Source organism: Babylonia areolata, chromosome 22 (genome assembly GCF_041734735.1).
Source record: "Babylonia areolata isolate BAREFJ2019XMU chromosome 22, ASM4173473v1, whole genome shotgun sequence".
Classification (NCBI taxonomy): domain Eukaryota; kingdom Metazoa; phylum Mollusca; class Gastropoda; order Neogastropoda; family Buccinidae; genus Babylonia; species Babylonia areolata.
Genome location: NC_134897.1, coordinates 16,878,061 through 16,901,111, shown reverse-complemented (window position 1 = coordinate 16,901,111; position 23,051 = coordinate 16,878,061). Strand labels below are relative to the sequence as shown.

Below are 23,051 nucleotides of genomic sequence, written 5' to 3'. Positions count from 1 at the left end.
GTGTACCGTACAGGTGTTTGTTTGGTGTTCTCTACAGGTGTGTGTGCTTGGTGTTCCCTGCAGGTGTGTGTGTTTGGTGTTTCCTGCAGGTGTGTGTGCTTGGTGTACCGTACAGGTGTTTGTTTGGTGTTCTCTACAGGTGTGTGTGCTTGGTGTTCCCTGCAGGTGTGTGTGCTTGGTGTACCATACAGGTGTTTGTTTGGTGTTCTCTACAGGTGTGTGTGTTTGGTGTTCCCTGCAGGTGTGTGTGCTTGGTGTTTCCAGGTGGGTGTGCTTGGTGTTTCCAGGTGTGTGTGTTTGGTGTTTCCAGGTGTGTGTGCTTGGTGTTTCCAGGTGTGTGTGTTCCCTACAGGTGTGTGTGTTTGGTGTTTCCAGGTGTGTGTGTTCCCTACAGGTGTGTGTGTTTGGTATTTCCAGGTGTGTGTGTTCCCTACAGGTGTGTGTGCTTGGTGTTTCCAGGTGTGTGTGTTCCCTACAGGTGTGTGTGTTTGGTGTTTCCAGGTGTGTGTGTTCCCTACAGGTGTGTGTGTTTGGTATTTCCAGGTGGGTGTGCTTGGTGTTTCAAGGTGTGTGTGTTCCCTACAGGTGTGTGTGTTTGGTGTTCCCTACAGGTGTGTGTGTTTGGTGTTTCCAGGTGTGTGTGTTTGGTGTTTCCACAGGTGTGTGTTTGGTGTTTCCAGGTGTGTGTGCTTGGTGTTTCCAGGTGTATATGCTTGGTGTTTCCAGGTGTATGTGCTTGGTGTTTCCAGGTGCTTGGTGTTTCCAGGTGTGTGTGTTTGGTGTTTCCAGGTGTGTGTGCTTGGTGTTTCCAGGTGCTTGGTGTTTCCAGGTGTGTGTGTTTGGTGTTTCCAGGTGTGTGTGTTTGGTGTTTCCAGGTGTGTGTGCTTGGTGTTTCCAGGTGTGTGTGTTTGGTATTTCCAGGTGTGTGTGCTTGGTGTTTCCAGGTGTGTGTGCTTGGTGTATCCAGGTGTGTGTGCTTGGTGTTTCCAGGTGTGTGTGTTTGTTGTTTCCAGGTGTGTGTGTTTGGTGTTTCCAGGTGGGCGTGCTTGGTGTTTCCAGGTGTGTGTGCTTGGTGTTTCCAGGTGTGTGTGCTTGGTGTTTCCAGGTGTGTGTGTTTGGTGTTTCCACAGGTGTGTGTGCTTGGTGTTTCCAGGTGTATGTGTTTGGTGTTTCCAGGTGTGTGCTTGGTGTTTCCAGGTGTGTGTGCTTGGTGTTTCAAGGTGTGTGTGTGCTTGGTGTTTCCAGGTGTGTGTGCTTGGTGTTTCAAGGTGTGTGTGTTCCCTACAGGTGTGTGTGCTTGGTCTTTCCAGGTGTGTGTGTGTTCCCTACAAGTGTGTGCTTGGTGTTTCCAGGTGTGTGTGTGTTCCCTGCAAGCGTGTGCTTGGTGTTTCCAGGTGTGGGCGTCACAGGGGCAGCTGTCATCAGCCCCCAGAAAGGCACGGCCAGCATCACCATCGAGGGCAGCAACGACCCACACGGTGTGGTTCAGTTCTCCTCCACCTCGCTGTTTGTCGACGTGGCAGAGGATGCGGGCTTTGTGAGGCTGCAGGTTGACCGCAAGTTTGGTGCTATAGGTATGTGGTGCAGTGTCTGTTGTTGTGTGGCTTAGGCATCTGGTGCTATAGGAATATGGTGCAGTGTCTGTGTTGTGTGAATTAGGAATTTGGTGCTGTAGGAATGTGGTGCAGTGTGTGTATCTTTGGCATTTGGTGCAGTAGGTATGTGGTGTAATCTTTGTGTGGCATCTTAGGCATTTAGTGGTCTAGGAATGTGGTGCAGTGTTGCGTGGCTTAAATATTTAGTGCTATAGGTGTGTGGTGCAGTGTTTGTGTTGTGTGTCTTAAGCATTTGGTGCTATAGGTGTGTGGTGCAGTGTTGTGTGGCTTCGATATTTGATGCAATAGGTGTGTGGTGCAGTGTTGTGTGGCTTCGATATTTGATGCAATAGGTATGTGGTGCAGTGTTGTGTGGCTTGGTCATTTGGTGCAGTAGGTATGTGGTGCAGTGTTGGTGTTGATACATTGTCTCAGGAAATAGAAAGCAAAATTTCATGCAGAGAACTCTGTTTTGATTAATATACAAAACCACCAAAATACCATTCTTTACCGTACCGTACTGTACCCTACCATCCCATGCTATACCATACCATACCATCCATATAGGAAAGTACATAATAAGCTTCAAACATTCTGGTAAAAAAAAAAAAAGAGGAAGAGTAAAAGAACAATGTATTTTGAAAGGAGATCTTGCAAATAAAGATTTTTTTTTTCACACAAATGTCTACACCTCTCTCTCTCTTTTTTGTGATGATTTAGTTAAGTAGTTGTCTTTCCATACATATTTGTGTATTTTGTTGTGATATCATTGCATTTGGTCCTACCTTTTCAAATGTTATATATTGGTGGTTGAGGAAAATTCTGCATCAGAATGTTGATGGGATGCAGATATTTAGGAAAGAGAGAGAGAGAGAGATTGAAATATCTGGTATTAGTTTATGTGTGAAATACCTGGTATTAGTTTATGTGTGAAATATCTGGTATTAGTTTATGTTACAGTTTCAGTTGACATCATTTTTGTTTGATTTTTATCAGTCAGATTAGCCTCAAACAGTGTCATTTGATTAATGTTTTTGCTCACACACAGTATTTTACCTTTCAGTTTGAAAACAGGTAAAGTGTTCCATGCAAACAGGTACGGTGCGGGTGACCTACCAAGTGGTGGAGGGTGCCATTTCTGAGCTGAACGCCAACTTGAGACGGGCCAGTCAGGGTCAGGACTTCAGGTCGGTCACCAGCGGTTCGGTCAGTATACCTGGGGGGTTCACCTCCGCAACGATTTCCGTCGCCATCGTCAACGACATGAATCCGGAGATTGATGAGGTATTCCTGGTACGACTGTTGTCGGTGTCGCTGGTGGGGTCTGGGGATGAAGCCTCACCACCTGTGCTGGCGGCAAGCGGGACAGAGGCGGAGGTGAAGATTACAGCCAACGATGGGGCCCAAGGGGTGCTGGAGTTCGCTTCCCAGTCAAGGAGGTATGTGGTGCTCTGAATGTGTGGAGGAGCGTTTGATTGCTAAAGCATGAAGGAGTGTTTTATTTTGAGCTTGGAGTGGGTTTGTTTGTGTGTGTGTGTGTTTGAGTATTGTCATTGAATATTGGAAAGTTTGTGTGTGTGTGTGTGTGTGTGTGTTGGGAATTTTTGATGAGCATAATATGGGAATGAATGTAGTGGTGAATTTGTGAATGGATGTGTATGGGAGTCCCATGAACAGGCACTGGAGTAGTGTGACAGTGTGCAGGAATGTTGTTGGTGACTTAGCAGTAAACATCTGTTACTTCTCACTCAGTCCTTTGTTATCATCTTGTCCTCATTTGGGTACTTTTTCCCCCCACCCAAGTCTCATTTGGATCCCCCCCACCCCCTTTTTTTTATAGATTTTTTTAATACCATTTTCAGGTTTATATCCGTTATGTTTCATCCAGTCCTCATTTAAATCTGGTGTTATTCAATATTTTCACTTTTTTTTTTTAACCAACCCTTACCTCATTCATATCCATTATTTTCCTTCCAGTCCTTACTCAAATCCATTATTTTTTTGTTCACTCCTCTTGTAGATCCATTATTTTTCACCATGTCCTCATGTAGGTCATTATTTTCATCTAGTCCTTATTAAGGTACACACACACACACACACACACACACACACACACACACACACACACACACACACATATATATATATATGCATATGTGTGTATATATATATATATATATATATATATAGAGAGAGAGAGAGAGAGAGAGAGAGATACAATGTTCTCATTTGGATCTGTTACTTTTCAGCCTGTCATGATTGATATGTCAGAGTATTCCATTGTTACAGTACCTCTTTGTAAAAGACTACCGTCAGACACCCATCCATACCAACTTGAACTTCAGGACATATGTGCCAACAGGTTGTTCAACTCAACACACTGCACACGTACCTGTGTGTTCTGTGAGTCAGTGTGCAGGGTTACAGTACCTCTTTGTAAAGACTACCATTAGACACCCATCCATACCAACTTGAACTTCAGGACATATGTGCCAACAGGTTGTTCAACTCAGCACACTGCACACGTACCTGTGTGTTCTGTGAGTCAGTGTGCAGGTTAACGAAGCCACTCCCATGGTGACCCTGACCATCCTGCGAAACGGGACCTTCGGACAGGTGTCTGTCGCCTATTACGCCAGGAGCATCACACAGGAGACGCTGCCTGGGACTGATTACAGACTGGACCCTGGGGTTGAGTATTTTGTCGCTGTTGTTGTTGTCGCTGTTGTTGTTGTTGTCATCATTGTTGGTGGTGGTGGTGGTGGTGTTGTTGTTGTCGTTGTTGTCGTTGTCGTTGTTGTTTGGTGTTGTCATTGTTCGTGTTGTTGTCATTGTTGTTGGTGTTGCTGTCATCGTTGGTGTTGCTGTTTTTGTTGTCGTCATCGTTGTTCTGGTTATTGTCGTCATTGTTGTTGTCGTTGTTGTCATCGTTGTTGTTGTTGTGGTTGTCGTTGTTGGTCTTGCTGTTGTTGTTGTTGTTCTTGTTGTTGCATTTATGTAAATTCTCCGTAAATCTCTCTGTTGTTGTTGTTGTTGTTTTGTCAATGCTGATGTTGTTGTTCTTGTTGGTGCATAATATAAATTCTCTGTAAATCTCTCTCTGTTGTTGTTGATGATGCTGATGTTGTTGTTCTTGTAGTTGCATTTATGTAGATTTTTTGTTAATCAATCTCTCTCTCTCTCTCTCTCTCTGTGTCCGTTTTCTTTCAAAATAGAATGTATGGTTTATTTGTGTTTGCATTTGTATACTCATGGATGCATGGCTTGTTTCTCACTGAGCACACACACACATGTTCACACACATGCTCACAGACACTGACATTCTCTCTCTCTCTCTCTCTCTCTCTGTCTCGTCGCTGCGTGATCACCATATTGTGTACTTTTGACCTCTTTCTAGGGACTGGAGGCCTGGAGATTAAAGTTTTTGTTCTTGTCCTTGTTCTCTCTCTCTCATTGTTCTTGTTCTTTCTCTCTCTCTCTCTCTCTCTCTCTCTTGATGTAATGCTTTTCAGCTTGTACCAGTGGGTGAAGAGAATGAATGAATGAGTTGCCTCTGTTTTGTTCTGTCAGCTGAGAAGCCTTGATTTACTGCATTTTATGCTTGTTTGCTGAATGCTTTTTTGATATCACTTTAATTCTGTTTCCGAGAGTGTGGGTGGGTTGGTGGGGTGAAGTGTGTGTGTGTGTGTGTGTGTGTGTGTGTGTGTGTGTGTGTGTGTGTGTGTGTGTGTTTCTCAGTATGTGCATGCATACTTTTATGGATCTGTATGATGTGCACGATTTTGCATATAGTCAGTTGCATGTATGTGCATACCCACACATCTCTGTATGTGCCTGTGAGCTTTATCTTCTCGAGTGGTTTTGTTTTGTTTCCTTGTCTGATGTAAGTAAAAATGGAAAGACATTCCAAGACAGAAAGGAAGAAAGATGTGAGCTTTATGACTATGCTATGTGTACAGTTGCATGTATTCACATACGCGTTGATATGTATGTGCAGGAGCTGGTGTTTGCACCTGAAGAGAGTCATAAGTTCCTCCAGATTGAAATCATCGACGATAATCTTCCTGAACCACATGAGCAGTTTGAGATTGTGCTGTCCGCACCAAAACATGGTGCTACGCTGGGGCAGAACATTAGAGGTCATTATTAATGTTATTATTGTTGTCATTATTGTGATGATGATGTTCATGATGATTATGATAATCAAAATGATAACGGTAATAATGATGATCAGTAATAGTAGTAGTAGTAGTAATAGTAGTAGTAGTAATAATAATAATAATAATAATGATGATGATGATGATAATAACAACAATGATAATAATGATAGTAATGATGATAATGATAATAATAATAATGAAAAATAAATAATGATGATAATAATTATGATCATGATGATAATAATAATAATAATTATTATTATTATTATTATTATTTGTTGATTATTTGCTGGATGTTATTGATGATGATGATGATGATGATAATAATTATTATTATTTGTTGCATTATTTGCTGCATCAGTCATGTTGTACAAATTGATGATGGCCGACGGGCGCAATAGCCGAGTGGTTAAAGCGTTGGACTTTCAATCTGAGGGTCCCGGGTTCGAATCACGGTGATGGCGCCGGGTGGGTAAAGGGTGGAGATTTTTATGATCTTCCAGGTCAACATATGTGCTGACCTGCTAGTGCCTGAACCCCCTTCGTGTGTATATGCAAGCAGGAGATCAAATACACACGTTAAAGATCCTGTAATCCATGTCAGCGTTCGGTGGGTTATGGAAACAAGAACATACCCAGCATGCACACCCCCGAAAACGGAGTATGGCTGCCTACATGGCGGGGTAAAAACAGTCAGACACGTAAAAGCCCACCTGTGTGCATACGAGTGAACGCAGAAGAAGAAGAAGATGATGGCCAGATACAAAAAGGATCTCCTTTGTGGAGAACTGGTAAAGGGTAAACGTCACACAGGCAGAACAGACCCTATCTGCACTATTAAGATGTCCGCAGTAGCGATCTAAGACTCAAGGCTTTAAATGTCGCCCTGAACACCTTGCAAGCAGTAACCTCGGCATGATCAACCTGGAGGCAGAAAAGCCTCTCTCCAAGTTTGGAGAAGTGCTTGCTCGGTGTTTTGAGGTAAAAAGACTGTGGAGAAAGGCGTGAAAGGCGGACAGACCGACCAGTTTCAGACTTCGCCCGTGTGAGAGAGGGACTGTCACTCCCATATTGGCCTGGCCAGCCACACCTCGACACTGTATCATAGAGGGACTGTCACTCCCATACTGGCCTGGCCAGCCACACCTCGACACTGTATCATAGAGGGACTGTCACTCCCATATTGGTCTGGCCAGCCACACCTCGACACTGTATCATAGAGGGACTGTCACTCCCATATTGGTCTGGCCAGCCACACCTCGACACTGTATCATAGAGGGACTGTCACTCCCATACTGGCCTGGCCAGCCACACCTCGACACTGTATCATAGAGGGACTGTCACTCCCATATTGGTCTGGCCAGCCACACCTCGACACTGTATCATAGAGGGACTGTCACTCCCATATTGGTCTGGCCAGCCACACCTCGACACTGTATCATAGAGGGACTGTCACTCCCATATTGGTCTGGCCACACCTCGACACTGTATCATAGTGACTGTCACTCCCATACTGGCCTGGCCAGCCACACCTCGACACTGTATCAGTCACCACCCAGTGCACAGCCCCCTTGACTCCCATAGACGTATTACGTATGTGCATAGTGCCATCACTGATGACGTCATTAGAAAAAGGGAAATAGCTCTGGAAGGCTGAAAATTCATACAGTTTTATCTCGAGTGGTATTTCTCCAGACCATTTTCTCAGTTTTAGGCTTATTGTTTTGGATAATGTTTTATGACCTGAAACACCACTTTCTGCTGTTTTCCCCCCTGGCACTGAAGGGGTTTAACAGTCTCTTAATAGTCTCTCGAAACTGATGGATCCTTATATCTGTATCTGTCTATCTATCTATCTGTCTGTCTCTCTAGACAGACAGACAGATAGATAAATAGACAGATAGGCAGGTATTATGCGTTTCTATATAATTTTTTATGTATGTGTATGTACATGCATTATATGTATGCACACATATACATTCTCTTACATATATACATGCTCATTACTTACATGTACATACATAGACATGTACGTACATATTTACATGTACACATATTTGAACATATGCGTGCACACGCACACACACACACACACACACATACACACACATACACTTACACATACATACATACATACACACATACATATATACATACATACATACATATATGTATATATATATATATATATGCACATACACATATGCATACGCATCTTGCTGCAACACTTCTTGTCTCGTGCAGCCATTGTGACCATCCTGGCAAACGACGACTCGGCAGGCTTCGTGACCTTCGGCAGCCCTGCGAGGTTGGAGCTCCAGGAGCCAAGGGAGGGAAACGAGGCTGGAAGCAAGGCGGAGTTATCTGTGCAGCGAGGGCCGGGGATCTTCGGACGAGTGACGGTGCCGTTTGTCATCACCGATGTGTATGACACACCGACCACTGATGTGTCACCGTCCGCAGGAGTGGTGGAGTTTGAGGATAGGCAGGTGTGTGTTGTTGTTGTTGTTGTTCAGGTGTGTGTTGTTGTTGTTGTTCAGGTGTGTGTTGTTGTTGTTGTTTTGGTGTGTTGTTGTTGTTTTGGTGTGTGTTGTTGTTGTGGTGTGTGTTGTTGTTTTGGTGTGTGTTGTTGTTGTTCAGGTGTGTGTTGTTGTTGTTCATGTGTGTGTTGTTGTTGTTGTTCAGGTGTGTGCTGTTGTTGTTTTGGTGTGTGTTGTTGTTGTTGTTGTTTTGGTGTGTGTTGTTGTTGTTCAGGTGTGTGTTGCTGTTGTTGTTCAGGTGTGTGTTGTTGTTGTTTTGGTGTGTGTTGTTGTTTTGGTGTGTGTTGTTGTTGTTGTTTTGGTGTGTGTTGTTGTTGTTCTGGTGTGTGTTGTTGTTGTTGTTCAGGTGTGTGTTGTTGTTGTTGTTCAGGTGTGTGTTGTTGTTGTTCAGGTGTGTGTTGTTGTTGTTGTTCAGGTGTGTGTTGTTGTTGTTGTTCAGGTGTGTATTGTTGTTGTTCATGTGTGTGTTGTTGTTGTTTTGGTGTGTGTTGTTGTTTTGCTGTGTGTTGTTGTTGTTGTTGAGGTGTGTGCTGTTGTTGAGGTTGTTGATGTTGTTGTTGAGGTGTGTGTTGTGTTTGTTGTTGTTGAGGTGTGTTGTTGTTGTTGTTGTTGTTCAGGTATGTGTTGTGGTTGTTGTTCTGGTGTGTGTTGTGGTGGTGGTGGTTGTTCAGGTGTGTGTTGTTGTTGTTCATGTGTGTGTTGTTGTTTTAGTGTGTGTTGTTGTTTTGGTGTGTGTTGTTGTTGAGGTGTGTGTTGTGGTTGTTGTTGAGATGTGTGTTGTGGTTGTTGTTGTTGTTCAGGTGTGTGTTGTTGTTGTTCAGGTGTGTGTTGTAGTTGTTGTTCAGGTGTGTGTTGTTGTTATTCATGTGTGTGTTGTTGTTTTGGTGTGTGTTGTTGTTGTTGTTCAGGTATGTGTTGTTGTTGTTCAGGTGTGTGTTGTTGTTTTGGTGTGTGTTGTTGTTGTTGTTCATGTGTGTAGTTGTTGTTGTTCAGGTGTGTGTTGTTGTTGTTTTGGTGTGTTGTTGTTGTTGTTTTGGTGTGTGTTGTTGTTTTGGTGTGTTGTTGTTGTTTTGGTGTGTGTTGTTGTTGTTCAGGTGTGTATTGTTGTTGTTCATGTGTGTGTTGCTGTTGTTGTTCAGGTGTGTTTTGTTGTTGTTGTTCAGGTGTGTGTTGTTGTTTTGGTGTGTGTTGTTGTTGTTGTTTTGGTGTGTGTTGTTGTTGTTCAGGTGTGTGTTGTTGTTGTTCATGAGTGTGTTGTTGTTGTTGTTCAGGTGTGTGTTGTTGTTGTTGTTCAGGTGTGTGTTGTTGTTGTTCATGTGTGTGTTGTTGTTGTTTTGGTGTGTGTTGTTGTTCAGGTGTGTGTTGTTGTTGAGGTGTGTGTTGTAGTTGTTGTTAAGGTGTGTGTCGTGGTTGTTGTTGTTCAGGTGTGTGTTGTGGTTATTTTTCAGGTGTGTATTGTTATTGTTGTTCAGGTGTGTGTTGTTGTTGTTTTGGTGTGTGTTGTTGTTGTTGTTGAGGTGTGTGTTGTGGTTGTTGTTGTTGAGGTGTGTGTTGTGGTGGTTGTTGTTGAGGTGTGTGTTGTGGTTGTTGTTGTTGAGGTGTGTGTTGTGGTTGTTGTTGTTGAGGTGTGTGTTGTGGTTGTTGTTGTTAAGGTGTGTGTTGTGGTTGTTGTTGTTCAGGTGTGTGTTGTGGTTGTTGTTGTCCAGGTGTGTGTTGTGGTTATTGTTCAGGTGTGTGTTGTTGTTGTTGAGGTGTGTGTTGTTGTTGTTGAGGTTGTTGATGTTGTTGTTGAGGTGTGTGTTGTGTTTGTTGTTGTTGAGGTGTGTTGCTGTTGTTGTTGTTGTTGTTGAGGTATGTGTTGTGGTTGTTGTTCTGGTGTGTGTTGTGGTGGTGGTTGTTGTTCAGGTGTGTTGTTGTTCATTGATTTTGCGTCTTTTCACTAAGAGTGATATCAGACAGGGGAAAAAAGAGATGGGGAGGGAGGGCTGCTCTGGAGGCCCAGGGGTGTTTTGGACTTGTAGAGTCTTTAGTTATCTGTCTGTGTGTGTGTGTGTGTGTTTGTGTGTGTGTGTGTGTGTGTGTGTGTGTGTGTGTGCATGCATACTTGTATTTATCTATGAATATATTGTACAAGTACGTACATGCATGCACATGTCTGTGACTCTGTGTGTGTGTGTGTGTGTTCGTATGCATACATATATTTATCTGTGAATATTTGTATATGTAATATGCATGTAGATGTCTCTATGGCTCTGTGGTGTGCGTGTGTGTGTATGCGTGCGTGTGTGCGTGCGTGCGTGCGTGCGTGTGTGTGTGTGTGTGTGTGTGTGTGTGTGTGCATCTGTGAATATGTGTATGAGTACATATAAATGTGTGTGTGTTTGTGTGTGCGTGTGTGTTTGTTCACACACATAGGCATTCATACATGTATTTATCTGTGAACATGTGTGTGAGTGCGTTCATGCATGTACATGACATGTCTATGAATTTGTGTGCTTAAGTAAATACATGAATATATGTTTAGTACATGTCCATAGAAGTATTCACACTGTTCTCAAGTGCATATCGTTAAAGGCAAATGTGACATTGTATTATTGCATACTTTGACTGTGACACAGGGCCTTGCAGTGATTGAATTAACAGCCGTCGATGATGATGACCCAGAGGCAGAAGAAGTCTTCTTCGTGAAGCTTCGAACTCCAGACAATGGAGCCCAGTTGGGAAACACAACCACTGCCACAGTGATTGTTCGGCAGAGTGATTCCCCTTTTGGGCTGTTTCAGATCTATCCCGCTGACACAAGGTTTGGATGTTTGAAAAGGATGATCGTGTGTGTGTGTGTGTGTGTTCCCTGTTTGTTCAATAGTTAAGTGTGGGTGTGTGTGTGTTCCCTGTTTATTCTTTAGTTGAGTGTCTCTATGTGAGGTTGAGAGAGTGTGTGTATGTGTTCCCTGTTTGTACTTTAGTTGAATATCTGTGTGTGTGTTTGCGTGAGTGTGTGTGTATGTGTGTGTGTGTGTGTGTGTGTGTGTGCAAGTGTGTGTGTGTTCACCATTTGTTCTTTAGCATGTCTGTGTGTGTGTGTGCGCGCGTGTGCGCATGTGACTCTATATGTGTCTGTGCGCATGTATGTGTGAAGCTGGGCTTACACAACCAACACAACAAAATACTGAACACAGCGTTCTCACGAACTGTGCTCAGACTGTCCACCCTGGACGTGGAGGAAGACGTGGGAACGATCCCTCTGGAAGTGACGCGCACGAAAGGCCAGCAGGGGCGTGTCAGCGTCGACGTGGTGACGACCTCCGTCGGCGCCACCTATCTCCCCAGCCTCACCGACCTCATCCTGGCGGAGCTGCAGACAGTCCCGGCAGCCAGGGTCAGTGCCTGGCACCTGGTGGAGGCAGGGGAGGCCACTTTTGTGCTGATGCTGACGTCGCTTGCTGCGACGGAGCAGCTGAGGGACCTGTTGCCCGAGGGCAGCCCTGTGGGGACTGGGCAGAGCGTGCTGTTCCGATGGCAAGGGGAGCTGACCTATCTGAAGGTGAGGGCCATCGTGATGGTGGTGATGATAGTGGTGATGATAGTGGTGGTGATGATAGTAGTGATAGTGATTATAATAATGATAACTGTTATTATCGTTATCATAATGTGGGGTACTTCTGAAGGGAAGGTAGACAATGATAAACCACACCTGTAGGATACAGTCATCACATGTGGGGTACTTCTGAAGGGAAGGTAGACAATGATAAACCACACCTGTAGGATACAGTCATCACATGTGGGGTACTTCTGAAGGGAAGGTAGACAATGATAAACCACACCTGTAGGATACAGTCATCACATGTGGGGTACTTCTGAAGGGAAGGTAGACAATGATAAACCACACCTGTAGGATACAGTCATCACATGTGGGGTACTTCTGAAAGGAAGGTAGACAATGATAAACCACACCTGTAGGGTACAGCTATCACATCACATGTGGGGTGCTTCTGAAGGGAAGGTAGACAATGATAAACCACACCTGTAGGATACAGCCATCACACCACATGTGGGGTGCTTCTGAAGGGAAGGTAGACAATGATAAACCACACCTGTAGGAAACAGTCATCACACCACATGTGGGGTGCTTCTGAAGGGAAGGTAGACAACGATAAACCACACCTGTAGGGTACAGCCATCACATGTGGGGTACTTCTGAAGGGAAGGTAGACAACAGTAAACCACACCTGTAGGGTACAGTGATCACATGTGGGGTACTACTTAGGGGATGATGTGTGTATACTGAAATGAATGAATGCTTACATGCCAGAATCGCCTCGAAGTGAACAGACAATAAACGAGTGAGAAGAAGGGAATGAATGTCATAATCGAACAACATTGTATACTTTTTTCTGAGCGTGTGTGGACTTTTTTTTCTCTTCCCCCCCCCCTCCTCCCAGACACTAACAACAGATGGTGCCACAGCAGCCGATTCGTTCAGCGTTGGGAACAAGACGTTCTTCGTCGTCGCCAACAGCGGAAAGGAGGGGGCTCGAGAAGTGCAGTCCGTTGTGTACCGCCTGGATCCTGATGAGGGCAATGTGGAAGCGGTCAGTAGTGCTGTGACACAGGGGAATGTGTCGTGAACATGTTATGAATGTGTAGTGAATGTGTTATGAATGTGTAGTGAATTGTATAACGAATGTGCGGTGAAACTGTTGTGAATATGTTATGAATACACATACTTGTTGCACGCACACACTCGCATGCATGCATGTGCACATGCACACACACACACACACACACACACAGACACTCTCTCTCTCACACACACACATGCAGGCATGAACACAAACAAATATCTGATTCTTTACACACAAAGTCATGTTTGCATACACATGCATGCACACATTCAGACACACACAGAGACAAAAGACATACAGACACACACATAAACACACACACACAAACAAACACAGATACACACACAGGCACAGACACACACACACACACACACACACACACACACACACACACAACCACACACAACCACACACACACACGCACACCCTGAACACCCCCCACACAACCACACTCAGTCATCAAAACTCTATCCCCCCATTCCCCCCCCCCCCCCCAACTCTCACAGGTGCAAGGTTTAACAACCCACGGAGCCACAGATGTGAAACACTTTGTGCACAACAATCAGCTTTACCTGGCTGTCACAAACGCTCTGGATGACGACAGTCGCTCCGACATCGAGTCATTCATCTTCACCTGGAGCACAGTCACGCAGAAGTTCAGCCCCTCTCCCAGTCAGCAGATTCCCACGCTCTACGCCAGGGCGGTGGAGGTGTTCGTCATCAGTGACGTCGTGTACATGGCCGTCGCAAACTATTACGACAGAGAGTCCAGCTCATATGAAATTCAGTGAGTTTGGTTTCTGCGTGTTTTGTGTCAGTGAGAATGGTTACGATGTTGTGTACATAGGTGTTGTTAACTATTACGACAGAGAGTCCAGCTCATGAAATTCAGTGAGTTTGGTTTCTGCATGTTTTGTGTCAGTGAGAATGGTTACGATGTTGTGTACATAGGTGTCGTTAACTATTATGACAGAGAGTCCAGCTCATATGAAATTTGGTGAGTTTCATTTCTGCATGTTTTGTGTCAGTGAGTAGGGTTACGATGTTGTGTACATGGCCGTCACTAACTATTACGACAGAGAGTCCAGCTCATATGAAATTCAGAGAGTTTGTTTTCTGCGTATTTTGTGTCAGTGAGTTTGGTTACGATGTTGTGTACATGGGTGTCATTAACTAATTATGACAGAGAGTCCAGCTCATGAAATTCAGTGAGTTTGGTTTTCTGTGTGCTTCGTTTCAGTGAGTTTGGTTATGATGTTGTGTACATGGCTGTTGCTAACTATTATGACAGGGTGGCTTGTAAGGAATTCAGTGAGTTTGGTTTCTGTATGTTTCGTATCAGTAAGTTTGGTTTTTGTGTGTTTCGGTTCAGCGAGTTTGGTTTTTGTGTGTTTCGGTTCAGCGAGTTTGGTTTTCGTGTGTTTCGGTTCAGCGAGTTTGGTTTTTGTGTGTTTCGGTTCAGCGAGTTTGGTTTTTGTGTGTTTCGCTTCAGCGAGTTTGGTTTTTGTGTGTTTTGATTTGATGAGTCTACTGTTGTGGCGTTCAGTGACTGTGACTGAAGAAAAAAGGTTGATGACTGTGTCAGTTTATTTGAAATTGAGTGAGTAGAATTTGTCGATTGTTATGGTATGCATTTATATGGAAACTATTTTCATTGCTAATGTATGACTTTTTCAACTCCTTGTTAAATAGTCCAGTTGGTTCGCTGTTATAGTTGTTAGTTTTTCATTAGAAATATGTTATATTGTTATGTTTTTTTTGTTTATTTTTTAAACAAAACTTAATAATTTTCACACACACACACTCACACACACACACACACACTTTCACTTACTCGTACGCGTACACAGTAATCCCCCCCCCCCCCCATCCCCCTCCTCCCACTCGCTTTTTTTCCTTCCCTTGTCTAATATCACTTACAGTGAAAAGACGTTAAACTAAAGAACGAACGAAACTATTTTCTTCTTTTTCTTTGTTCGTGGGCTGCAACTCCCATGTTCACTCACATACACACGAGTGGACTTGTGTGTGTATGACAATTTTGCTCCCACCATGTAGGTAGTCATACTCTGTTTCCATGGGGGTGCATGTGGCTATATTCTTGTTTCCATAATCCACCTAATGCTGACATGGATTACAGGATCTTTAATGTGCGTATTTGATCTTCTGCTTGCGTTTACACATGAGGGGGGGTTCAAGCACTAACAGGTCTACACATACATTGACATGGGAGATTGGAAACGTCTCCACTCATTACTAACCAGCAAAACAGCACAGCACAGCGCAGCACAACACAACAAAGCACAGCTTACCAAAACACAGCACAACATAGCAAAGCAAAGCACAGCACAGCAGAACACAGCACAGCACAACACAACACAACACAGTGCAGCACAGCACAGCACAGGAAAGCACAGCACAGGAAAGCACACCACAGCACAGCACAACACAGCACAACACAACACAACACAGCGCAGCACAGCACAGCACAACACAGCACAGCACAACACAGCACAGCACAGCACAGCTCAACATAGCACAGCACAGCAAAATACAGCACAGCACAGCAAAACACAGCACAGCACAGAAAAACACAGCACAGCACAGCACAACAAAACAGCACAGCACAGCAAAGCAAAACACAGCACAGCGCAGCACAACACAACAAAACAGCACAACACAGCACAGCACAGCAAAGCAACACAAAGAGCAGATACACGACCTGTGCGTTGACCCAAATATCCGGTCAGGCCTTGAGAGCCAATGGAAAAGTCGTGGGTTTGTTTCCCAACCTTCTGTCTGTGTATGGCTGACTGGACTGAAAGCAACGAAAGATAACGTACAGAAGAAACAAAATCCCAACCCAGGATCCAGAGTTGAACTTCCAGGCATAGTTTCACGCCATCTTTCTCAGCACAGCTGGTACAGGGAAGTCGTGGGTTAGTTCAGCTTTGAGTGAACAGCTGACAGAAGCATCAGTGCCACAGGCGCCCAACTTTGGTATTGTAACAGACTGTCAAAAAGTGAAGGGAGCTCTAGGCCAGTGTCATGGTTGAAACTAGGCCTTATTATCTTGATTTGAAATCAGAGACCTGTACCAAGGAATAAAGATTTCAAACCTTCTGCATGCTGATGCATTTTTTTTTTTTTTTTTACAGCTCTGTGGTGTACCGCAAGGAAGCGGATGGGTCGTTCGTTCAGCACCAGCGTCTGTCCTCCGCGGGGGCAACGGACGTTGCCTACTTTGCCGCCGGTGGGGGTCATTACCTGGTGGTGGCCAGCAACCGGCAGAATGCGATCAGCTCCCCTCAGACGTCGCACCTGTACCGCTGGGACAGCACCAGCCTCCTGTTTGTGCAGAACCAGACTCTGAGCACAACCAGGGTGTCTGCCATGAGAGTGCTCACCTTGCCGGATCAGACAGGTGAGGTCCGCTGTGAGAGTGTGTTCTCCTTGGAGGATTGTACAGGTAAGGTTGCTGAGAGAATGCTCACCTTATAGGATTATACAGGCTGTAACAATCATTAGAAGAGACGATAAATCGAGGTCCCGTATGCAGCATGCACTTAGCGCATGTAAAAGAACCCACAGCAACAAAAGGGTTGTCCTGGCAAAATTCTGTAGAAAAATCCACTCCCAATCGGAAAGCATAAAAAACTGCAGGCAGGAGGAAAAAAAAAAAAAAATGGGTGGTGCTCTCAGTGTAGCGACGCGTTCTTCCTGGGGAGAGCAGCCCGAATTTCACACAGAGAAACCTGTTGTGACAAAAAAATAAGTGCCGTAATACTTGTGGCCGAAGTCACATTACAGGAACACTCCAGTCAGACAATGTAACAGGGATTCAGTATTCTTCAAGTGAGAGAGAGAAAGAGAGAGAGAGTCCTTGTGCATAGGTGTGAATGCATGTCTGTAAGCATTCATGTGTGTGTGTGAGTGTGTGTGTGTGTGTGTGTGTGTGTGTGTGTCCTTGAACATAGGTTTGAGTGTGTATATAAGCATTTGGGGGGGTTTGGGTTGGGGGTTCTGTGTGTGTGTGTGTTGTGTGTGTTCACACACACACGTGTGTGTGTATGTGTGTGTGTGTGTAGCTGAGAGAGATAGATATAAATATAAAGATCACTTATTGTGTTATTTTACACAATAAATAACCAAACTGTGAAAACAAATGAAACATGATTCTTTTCACAGTGCTCCTGGCCATCGCCAACAGTGTCGGAGCGTCAAAGATCATGCGGTGGAACGTCGCCACCAGTCGCTTCGAGACTGCCTGGTCGGGGAAACCCTACCTTCTGCTGCAGCCAATGAACATCCAGCAACGGCAGAGAGCTCTGCCCCTATTGGCTACCGCTGACGTCATCACGCAAAACGACAGTGTCTTGTACCAGGTGGCACAGATCAGCGATGGGAGTGATTTTGTACAGAGGTTGGTTTTTAGCCGAAATAATGAGATTTGTGTGTGAAGCTTTCAGTTTTTGCAGCTTTCGTTCACCTTGCATTTTGCGAAGATGCCTTGATCCTGAGTGTAGCAAGTGATGTCAGTACAAAATTTAAGAGAAGCTTCTTCTTCCTCTGCGTTCACTCGTATGCACACAAGTGGGCTTTTACATGTATGACTGTTTTTACCCCGCCATGTAGGCAGCCATACTCCGTTTTCGGGGGTGTGCATGCTGGGTATGTTCTTGTTTCCATAACCCACCGAACGCTGACATGGATTACAGGATCTTTAACGTGCGTATTTGATCTTCTGCTTGCATATACACACGAAGGGGGTTCAGGCACTAGCAGGTCTGCACATATGTTGACCTGGGAGATCATAAAAATCTCCACCCTTTACCCACCAGGCCCCGTCACTGTGATTCGAACCCAGGACCCTCAGATTGAAAGTCCAACGCTTTAACCACTCGGCTATTGCGCCCGTCATTTAAGAGAAGCAACTCTTCACCCTTTCAGAGCAATTGTGAACGTTAATCAGTGGCCGTTTCAGTACATGAAATAACAGCAATAAAATACTACTACTAATAATGATGATAATTATTACCCTTTGCTTGCATGAATTGAAATAAAAGGAAAGAACAAATGGTTGCATATCTACACAACATTGTATACAGCTATTTCCATTTGGTGCCATTTAATTTTTCTTTTTCTTTTCTATTCATTTTATTTGTTTGTTGTTTTCTTCGTATGTTGGACATGTACTGCTGCCAAAAAGAAAATCTCTGTACCAAAGTATAGACAGTAAAGTTTGTATATTGTGTATTGTATTGTGAACATTCACAAAGATACAGAAAAAAAAAGAAAAAGAAAAAAGTACTCCCATGGATTGAAATATTCCTTCATACTAAAATATGTATAGTTTTGAGAAACTGTTTCAAATCATTGAGAAGGCAACCTTTTCAGCTGTGGGCTGTTCTTTTTCTTCTTCTTTTTTTCTCTCTGTATTTTCTGTGTATTTTCTATGCCATTTATTGTTCTTGTTGTTGTTGCCGTGCAAAGTGGGTTTTTTTCCCTGCTTTTTTCAGTCTTGTATTTCCTAGATTAGTTTATACGTTTTCTTTACGAGGGTAGGATGAAAACAGGCCGATAAGTGCCTATTCCTTTTCCCTCAATAAAAAAGTTTCGATTTCGATTTCGATTTCGATTTCTCTAAACAGGAGAGTGACACTGACCTTTGAACCCAACCAGAGGGTGCTTCACACCACGGTGGTGGTTCTTCAGGATGGTGCTCCGGAGGACACGGAATCATTTACCGTTGACCTCGTGAACCCGCAGAATGGTGCTGAAGTAGGCCCACAGGCGTCCGTCACCATCAACATCTTGTCCAACGACAACGCTCATGGCATTATTCAGTTTGCTCCTGTAAGTCTTTTGGTGGTTCGTAATGTGGAGAGGATTATGTGCCAAGAGTTTATTTTGAGTGGTGGTTTTTTGGGGTTTTTTTTTTAAATGATGTGTTTTTGTCATTATGTCTGTTTGTAAATGTTTGTTTATATTTAACTTAATTCTTTTTCACTCTGTGTGTGTGTGTGTGTGTGTGTGTGCGCGTGCATGCGTGTGTGTGCACGCGGGTGTGTGTCTGAATAGTTAATAATATGAAGCAAAAATTTCTTTTTACTCAGACATGCATACAAACATAAATACTTTTTTTAGTGTGTGTGCCAGTGTACCTTCAGGGTGTAGTTTGGTTTTTATTCACAACTATTGTATGATGTTTATCATATACAATGTATTTACATTAAGATATGGATTGACATCTTGGTCAGACCAGATTCCTGTGCACTTTAGTCAGAAATGTCTTGCAGTGTATCTCTGTGCCTGTGTGTGTGTGTGTGTCTCATACACACACAGAGGCAAAAGGTCACATGTATATACTGTACAAACAAATTTTTACAATACTGTGCCTTACTTTTCTTTTTCTCATCTCTTACAGCTTTTTGTCCGATTTTATTTTCACAGTCAAACAAAAATTATGAAACGTTTTTCATTAGATTTGCACTGTAAGCACAATTCCATCTTGATCAGAAGTTTTCAGTTTCTTGCTCAGAAATGAATCTCAACACACTGTCATACAAGAGCATAAGATCATGAATCATGAACATGGATGACTATCTTTTTTTCTCTCCCTTGCATGGAAGGTTATATATCCTCTTCAACATCATCACCATTGTGATGTAAAAAGTCATATATTACAATGAAAATATTACTTACGACACATTTGGTAATTTCAGTACAAGCATGGTAATAGTTTGCAAGGGTATTTTCAAAAAGGAAAAAAAAAAGAATTAAAAAAAGAAATTAAAAAACAGAACAAAAAACACAAAAGGACCACCAAACATCAAAAACAAACAGACAAACAAAAAAACAGCAAGAAAGGATTATCACCTACAATATGACACCTCGATTCCTAACTGGCTTTACACATTTGACAGTCAGTCAAGGATTATCACCTACAATATGACACCTTGATTCCTAACTGGCTTTACACATTTGACAGTCAGTCAAGGATTATTACCTACAATATGACACCTTGATTCCTAACTGGCTTTACACATTTGACAGTCAGATTACATGGGTCAAGGATTATCACCTACAATATGACACCTCGATTCCTAACTGGCTTTACACATTTGACAGTCAGATTACATGGGTCAAGGATTATCACCTACAATATGACACCTTGATTCCTAACTGGCTTTACACATTGGACAGTCAGATTACATGGGTCAAGGATTATCACCTACAATATGACACCTTGATTCCTAACTGGCTTTACACATTTGACAGTCAGATTACATGGGTCAAGGATTATCACCTACAATATGACACCTCGATTCCTAACTGGCTTTACACATTTGACAGTCAGATTACATGGGTCAAGGATTATCACCTACAATATGACACCTCGATTCCTAACTGGCTTTACACATTTGACAGTCAGATTACATGGGTCAAGGATTATCACCTGCAATATGACACCTTGATTCCTAACTGGCTTTACACATTTGACAGTCAGATTACATGGGTCAAGGATTATCACCTACAATATGACACCTTGATTCCTAACTGGCTTTACACATTTGACAGTCAGATCACATGGGTCACAGGAGATGTCAAAGAAATAAACACCTCCATTGCCACAAAGGTGATGTATGGTGATGCTGATCTGATAATTGTAAGTCGTCTGATTGCAATTATTAGATGACTGTGTCTGTTTCTGTGTGTGTGTAGGACTCTCTGGAAGTGTACACCAATGAAGTTGACGGCATGAACCATGTTGAGCTGCTCAGTGTGACCCGAAAAGGCGGCTCGTTTGGGCGGGTAGTTGTCAGATGGATCGCCACCGGCGACCATGACGGACTGAGGGATATCTCCCCACTCTTTGGAACGGTGAGTTATTATTTGACAAAAAACAAGAACGCCAGAGAATCGACAGACAGACAGAAAATACAAAAAAACTTAGCCGTATGAAGAGCACAGGAACAGGAGTCATAATGGCTGCCGGAAAAAGAGGGCGCTAGTCAGGGGGGGGTGGGGGGGGGCAAAGAGGAGGTTACCTACTTCCGGGAGGTTATCGGCCGTAGCTACTTTCGTTTTCTCCACATAGGCGGATAGTAGTTTGCACAGGACAGGAATGTCAGACCCCTGCTGGAGTCTGCACTAGTGGTTCACGGTAAGTATGTTACTTAAACATAATTTTAGATAGAAAATTTCCTTTTTCTCACTTGTGTGTAACAGTGAAATAAGTCTTGCAGTTTTACATACTGTATCTTCACTCCCCTTTTTTTTCTTTTTTTTATATTAATGTCTTTTTTTATCATCTGTTTTATTGAAATAAATCAAAGTATATAATTTTGATCTGGTATTTATACAATCTACATCACTGAGCGTATGATGTATCATAAGAGCTCAGACAATGTTATGCATGCGTTTGTTATGAATCAGTGTCCTTTGAAACATGGGAGCGTGTTTGAGAAAGGGTTAAGCATAATAGACACTCAAACATTTACAGGTGTGGACAAAAATTGTCCAGCCTCATGATTAGGCACAGCAGAAACCATGGAATCAATCCATGCCATCCTCTTACATAAGGTACAAGAACACTTTTATTTGACAAAGTTGCTGAAAAGAAGGCAACATATAAAACAGCACAGGCATTACATTCACAAACCGAAACAAAATTCAGTTTGGTGAGTTATGTTCTCGCGCGCATGCATTTGAGTTCGTGCGTGGGAGGGAGAACTTCTGAAAAATACAGATGGGCATTTGGGGAATTTCTAAAATGATTTTTGTCCTTTATTTTGCTTTGTTTTGGTATTAAGATATGGCACTTTGGTCCGGCAGCTTCTAGTGCTTCATGTGTCTCCAAAATGCGTTTCATTATCAATGAAATGGAAGCACGAGTCACTTCAGTGGTGTTCGGTAGTGCCTGTTCTGATTTAACTTGCGCTGGACACCACCTGATAAACCCGTTCTGATGACAATAATTGTTCGCTGCGGAGGAGGAATGAATGCCAGCGTTTGCTGGGCTCCAGACCTTGCAGCATGGCATTGCCCCAGGACCGCAGACCATAACTTTACAGTGCTACAAATCTCTGTCACTCCTATCCGTGCTTTATGGAGGGGACATTTCCTGGTGCTGCGATTGAGCTCTGAAGTGGTCTTTTGAAAGGTTTCTGGGATGCCAGACTTGAATTATTTCCTCCTTGTTGTTGCATATGTGGTTGAGCCCTGATTGTGTTGTGTATGCATCTGTGTGTGTGTGCGTGTATGTGTGTGTGTGTGTGTGTGTGTGTGTGTGTTTTAAATCATACCTTCCCTCAAATCAGAATTTCCTGGTGTTGCTCAGTTAATATTTTATTCAAATGGTTGCGAAAATGTCAGTACAACAAACAGTTAATCTGACAATAAATGGTTTCAGTCAGTCAGTGTTGAGTATGTGCTCATGTGTATGTGTGCATGTGTATGTGCATGTGCCATGAGCATATATGTGTGTGTGAATTGTTGGCATGAGTTTTTTCTCAGCAGCGGTAAGTGTTGGAGAATCATGATTTGAACAGACAGCAGATGTTGATCAAGTTATTCTTTTCGTGAAAAGTTACAGTTCAAATTCAAAGGCCAAAATTGTAAATTCATAATGATAAAAAAAGGAGAAAACTTATGATAATGATAATGATGATAATAATGGTGATGCTGCTGCTGCTGATGATGATATTAATGGTGATAATAATGTTGATGATGATGATAATGATAAAGAAAAATGAATAATGAAAAGTCTCAGACTTGATATATGTTGTGATACTGACCTTTTGGCCTGTGACCTCAAATTACAAAAGAGTTAAATTCATAGCATGCAAACGGCTTGAAGACTGGATTGGAGGCGCTGGTTCTTTTCACCCATGTGAGAATTAATTGTGTGTGTTTTTCTTCAGTTTAACGTCTATTCACTATAAGTGTTTTTAGATGGAAAGGAGTAAAGTAGTGTATAAAGGAAAGGGAATTAGTGTAAAAAAGAAAAGAAAAAAAAGTGCGTTATGTATCAGAGGAAAAGTATATTATAAGAAAAAGTCTAAAGAGGTTGTGGTGTGTATTGAATGAGTTGTTGTGGGAAGGAGAATATGTATATGCATATCAACA

The 23,051-nt window shown here is 43.1% G+C and overlaps 1 protein-coding gene across 3 annotated transcripts in view; it reads left to right on the top strand.

Moving 5' to 3' along the window:
- The window catches only part of LOC143296953 (adhesion G-protein coupled receptor V1-like), a 141,074-nt gene that overhangs the window by 31,351 nt on the left and 86,672 nt on the right, over positions 1-23,051 (top strand). For all 3 annotated transcript variants that reach the window (XM_076609000.1, XM_076609002.1, XM_076609001.1), the window contains 13 exons: positions 1,395-1,574; positions 2,692-3,034; positions 4,145-4,286; positions 5,593-5,734; positions 8,000-8,244; positions 10,914-11,098; positions 11,497-11,839; positions 12,738-12,887; positions 13,427-13,707; positions 16,079-16,344; positions 17,109-17,343; positions 18,572-18,776; positions 20,646-20,804. In XM_076609000.1, coding sequence (XP_076465115.1) covers positions 1,395-1,574; positions 2,692-3,034; positions 4,145-4,286; positions 5,593-5,734; positions 8,000-8,244; positions 10,914-11,098; positions 11,497-11,839; positions 12,738-12,887; positions 13,427-13,707; positions 16,079-16,344; positions 17,109-17,343; positions 18,572-18,776; positions 20,646-20,804 — 2,876 coding nt within the window. The remainder of the gene's footprint in view (positions 1-1,394; positions 1,575-2,691; positions 3,035-4,144; positions 4,287-5,592; positions 5,735-7,999; positions 8,245-10,913; positions 11,099-11,496; positions 11,840-12,737; positions 12,888-13,426; positions 13,708-16,078; positions 16,345-17,108; positions 17,344-18,571; positions 18,777-20,645; positions 20,805-23,051) is intronic.